This window comes from Glycine soja, chromosome 17 (assembly GCF_004193775.1).
Source record: "Glycine soja cultivar W05 chromosome 17, ASM419377v2, whole genome shotgun sequence".
Lineage (NCBI taxonomy): Eukaryota > Viridiplantae > Streptophyta > Magnoliopsida > Fabales > Fabaceae > Glycine > Glycine soja.
Genome location: NC_041018.1, coordinates 18,742,719 through 18,746,747, shown reverse-complemented (window position 1 = coordinate 18,746,747; position 4,029 = coordinate 18,742,719). Strand labels below are relative to the sequence as shown.

At 32.8% G+C, this 4,029-nt stretch overlaps 1 protein-coding gene across 1 annotated transcript; it reads left to right on the top strand.

The window, feature by feature from the left end:
- The first annotated feature begins 422 nt into the window (after positions 1-422).
- Positions 423-3,777, top strand: LOC114392384 (3-ketodihydrosphingosine reductase-like). The gene is made up of 5 exons (XM_028353507.1): positions 423-882; positions 1,096-1,355; positions 1,533-1,626; positions 1,764-1,875; positions 3,185-3,777. The coding sequence occupies exons 1-5, from the start codon at positions 747-749 to the stop codon at positions 3,372-3,374; spliced, it is 792 nt and encodes a 263-aa protein (XP_028209308.1). The 5' UTR covers positions 423-746; the 3' UTR covers positions 3,375-3,777.
- Positions 3,778-4,029: the final 252 nt, after the last annotated feature.

Genomic DNA, 4,029 nt, shown 5'->3' with positions numbered 1-4,029 from the left:
AAAGTAACGGTGAATTACACTTTCTGATACCAAAAGTAACAATTTACTCTAAAATTATTCTAATATTGAATACGGATCAAGTTCCATTAAATATATAATAGATATTTTTTAACTATTATAATTAATTAATTAGGATCATTTTGAGATATTTCTACAAATTAATTATAATCGTTTAGACATAGTATAAGATTAATTCTCTATTCGGATGTGGGAACTTAACCATATAAGAAGAACTTTGATATTCATGATATAACATAGATAATAACTTTACTAAAACAAAATTACATTTCAAAGTGTACACAAGTATTCTTTACCAAAAATATCAACCTCCATTTCCATTCAGAACGTATCAAAATGGAAATGTACATTGCTATCCTTTTTTCTTTCTTATTGTAGAATTTTTTTGCAACTATATAATATTTTAGGTTAGGAATGAAGTCAGTGTACAATTATGTCACGTTGAGAGGAAGTACAGAAAGGAGAGGCTGCTGGAGCCGAACTGGAGGGAAAACGAATGCTTCTTGTAAGGGAGGCAATGATTCAGACATACCAAAGACATCTCACCCCCTTCCTCCAAAACGCCAATCTTCTCCTCTCCACATCTTAAATATCCCCCTCTTTCTAAATTCCACCAACCACTTTCTTGCTTTCACTTCCAATTCTCAATTCCTCTTTATTTGATTCTGGGTTCTTTTTTTGTTTTTTGCCATACACATAATTGTCTAAAGGGAGAAAGAAAAAGAGAGATGCGAAGCATGGCAAGCTCCGCTTCCTCGCGAGGCATTGCAGCTATCGTCGGTGTGGGCCCCAACCTCGGCCTCTCCATCGCTCGCAAGTTCGCTCACGAGGGCTACACGGTTGCCATCCTCGCTCGTGACTTGGGTAGGTATCCCTCGTCCCAGACCCAAACATTAATTCCTGTAATCATTTCAAGGGCTGACTTTAAGTCAATGTTTAATTTTCACATCCCATCTTATCATACACAAAATAAAACAAGATATATCCTTCTATCATCATTGTTGTTGTTATTATTCTTGCTGTTACCATATATGATATGTTTATATGCAAATTAATTGAATGATTATTTAACACCAGGGAGGTTGTCAAGATTTGCTGATGAAATAGCGAGGGAAGAGAAGGCGCAGGTTTTTGCTATAAGAATAGACTGTTCCGATTCAAGAAGCGTGAGAGAGGCATTTGAAGGAGTGCTCTCTCTGGGATTCGTGGAAATTCTTGTCTACAATGCTTACCAGCCACTACCTTGGTGCCCTTCCTCCTTCCAAGATCTTCGCATCGAATCCTTTGAAAGATCCCTTGCCGTTTCTTCCGTCGGCGCCTTCCACTGCGCTCAACAGGTACCATTCCATTCTTATTATTTTATCAAATGATCTAATTCAATTGGTAAAGTAAGATGGATGAGTTACTCTAAACTTCGTAACTTATTTTATCAAATGCTTACCAAGGTTGCTTACTAATATATATAAATATAATGACTATGGTTTTTGTTTGATGAAATTAATGAATTATATTAGGTGCTGCCGGGTATGGTTGAAAGAGGAAAAGGAACGATTCTCTTCACTGGCTGCTCCGCTTCTCTAAACGGCATTGCTGGATACTCTGAACTATGTAAACACCAATTATCCTTACTTATTGGAATGTGTTTTATTATTTTGTTGTTGTTGTTGTTGGCGTGGTTTGTTAAATTGAGTTGAATTGAATTTTAATTTGTGAGAACACTGCACCCAATGGGGGAGATGAGACAGGCTGTGGGAAATTCGCTTTGAGAGCACTATCGCAATGTTTGGCCAAGGAATTTCAACCTCAAGGAGTGCACCTAGCTCATGTTATCATTGACGGTGTTATTGGCCCACCCAGGTTCGTTTCGTTTGTTTATTTGTTCCACCTTATATGCATCCTTTTGCTTATCCTCATTCGGATCTCTTTTTCTCAACACCCCATTCCAATTAATACAGCAATTCTTTTTTCTTTTTTCTTGTTTTATGGAAACATTGCATATTAATTCCTCCAATTTCTATTTTACTCATAATTATGCATACCAAAAAATAAAAATAAGATAATGTTTTAGAACAAAATATGTATTGAAATTATAAAGTTTTCTTTTTCTCTGTACATTTTAAATAATTCCTATATATGGTACGTTTCTTAAATGTTTAAAATAATATTTCTTAGTATCTAACTTTAACTTAAAGTGTCTATATTATTTTGAGGAATTATTAGATGATTTACAATCGTCATAATTTTTTTTACTAATATTTACCTAATATATAATTAAATATCATTAATTTTCTTTTGAGAACTAAAACTTATGGGTATATTTTGCATAAAAATTGATCCGGATCATAATTATATTATGTCATGATTCTAGATTACCTAATCATTTTGTGAATTTTTATAATTTATATATACTATTTTACTTATATCATTAATTAATATAAGATCTCTAATACATTTCTTTCACAACAACATCTAAGCATCTAAAGGTATTCCAATAACATATTTTTTTTATAGAACAATGCTTGTCCTTAATTGTTATTAATTTTTTTTAGTTTATAGAACTTGATAACCGGCGTAATCTAATTTGAGTTTAGCATATTTCATTTTAATAGTTAATATGCATGATCTCTAACAATTCCTTGTTGGCTAATGTAATTTTTTTCAACACGCCAAATAAACTTCAAAAATACTTTGTTCATTGATAGATTAATAATGATGTATTAATTATATAAAATAATTTTATATTATCATTTTAATCGTAAATTATCGTTAGTATGAATTTTAAGATCATTTCGAAAAGTCCTCAATCTTATCATAAAACGAATAATTTTGATTGGATGATAATATAAATTTTACACTATAAGTGCATAGTCTTTTTTCTTGTTTATTAGTAAGTTTAATAATTATGCATTGATAGTGTAAAATAGTTTTATATTATCATTCAATCACAAATAATTATTAATATAATTTTTAAAATAATTATTATAAAAATTAATAAATTTATCGTATATAATAAATTATAATTAAATGAGGGTGTAAAATTAAAAATTATTTTACACTAGCTAGTTTATTTTCTCTTTATTAATTAGTTAAAAAAGAATAAATGATGTTAATGCAAAGGTTGAGGCATTGATGATGGATGGAATTTGCATGTTGTGGGGGCACACAGAGGACCAACCTTGACGTCATCATCTTCACAGAGGGGAAATTCATTGGGGGAGCAAAGCAGTGGAGGAGGAGGCGAGGGTACAATGGACCCAGACGCACTCGCTCAAACCTTCTGGCACTTGCACGTTCAGGACCGGAACGCTTGGACCCTGGAGATGGATCTTCGTTCACCCTCTGCTAGATTCTTCTAGCTACTAAGTTAACCCCCAATTAAAAATGTGCCTAGCTCAATTATTATATTTATTTTTCGCTCTATAGTCTATATAGTCTTCAGTGTCAAATCTCAATCACTTCATCCATGACCTCATGGCATCAACCGTGAATTCAATGATGTTTACAATCAACACTGTTGGGCTTGCCGGTGTGCTGAATTGCTTGTGTCTCGGGATATTAATCTTTGATCGACCCAAAAATATTTTATTCACCCAAAAAGAAATTATGTGTATGTACAAAGATATTATACGGTGTGTTGTTACTTGTTAGTTTGGGTCAATCAAGTAGTAATTTTATTACTGTTTTTGTAGAGACAAAATTAAGAAAAGGATGTGTATATTAGTATATCATATATATCATCCGTTTGTGTGTTAATTTGGATTTGGATTATTCTCTCTTGTCAAAATATATTTGACATTTACAAAATCGTGATTAATGAGTGATTTTGTCGGTAATGGGTCGAGTTGTATATGTTTTGGAGGAAGTGAGGGGTTGTGGGCCCCATTTGAGCAAAAGTTAAGGGGAACGAAGGAGTGAGATGGGGACATGGTTGCATGGACAATAGTAGGAATTCGTGTTCTAATTTTGGACACACAAAAAACTGTGTGTACGTACACATGCTTGAATCCTCGA

What these genes read in the sequence shown, in the direction of transcription:
- LOC114392384 (XM_028353507.1), top strand. Translation starts at nt 747, where the DNA reads ATGCGAAGCATGGCAAGCTCCGCTTCCTCGCGAGGCATTGCAGCTATC. An exon ending in TGCTGGATACTCTGAACTAT is followed by an intron (nt 1,627 to 1,763) that starts GTAAACACCAAT and finishes GAGATGAGACAG; the next exon opens with GCTGTGGGAAATTCGCTTTG. An exon ending in GGTGTTATTGGCCCACCCAG is followed by an intron (nt 1,876 to 3,184) that starts GTTCGTTTCGTT and finishes GGGGGCACACAG; the next exon opens with AGGACCAACCTTGACGTCAT.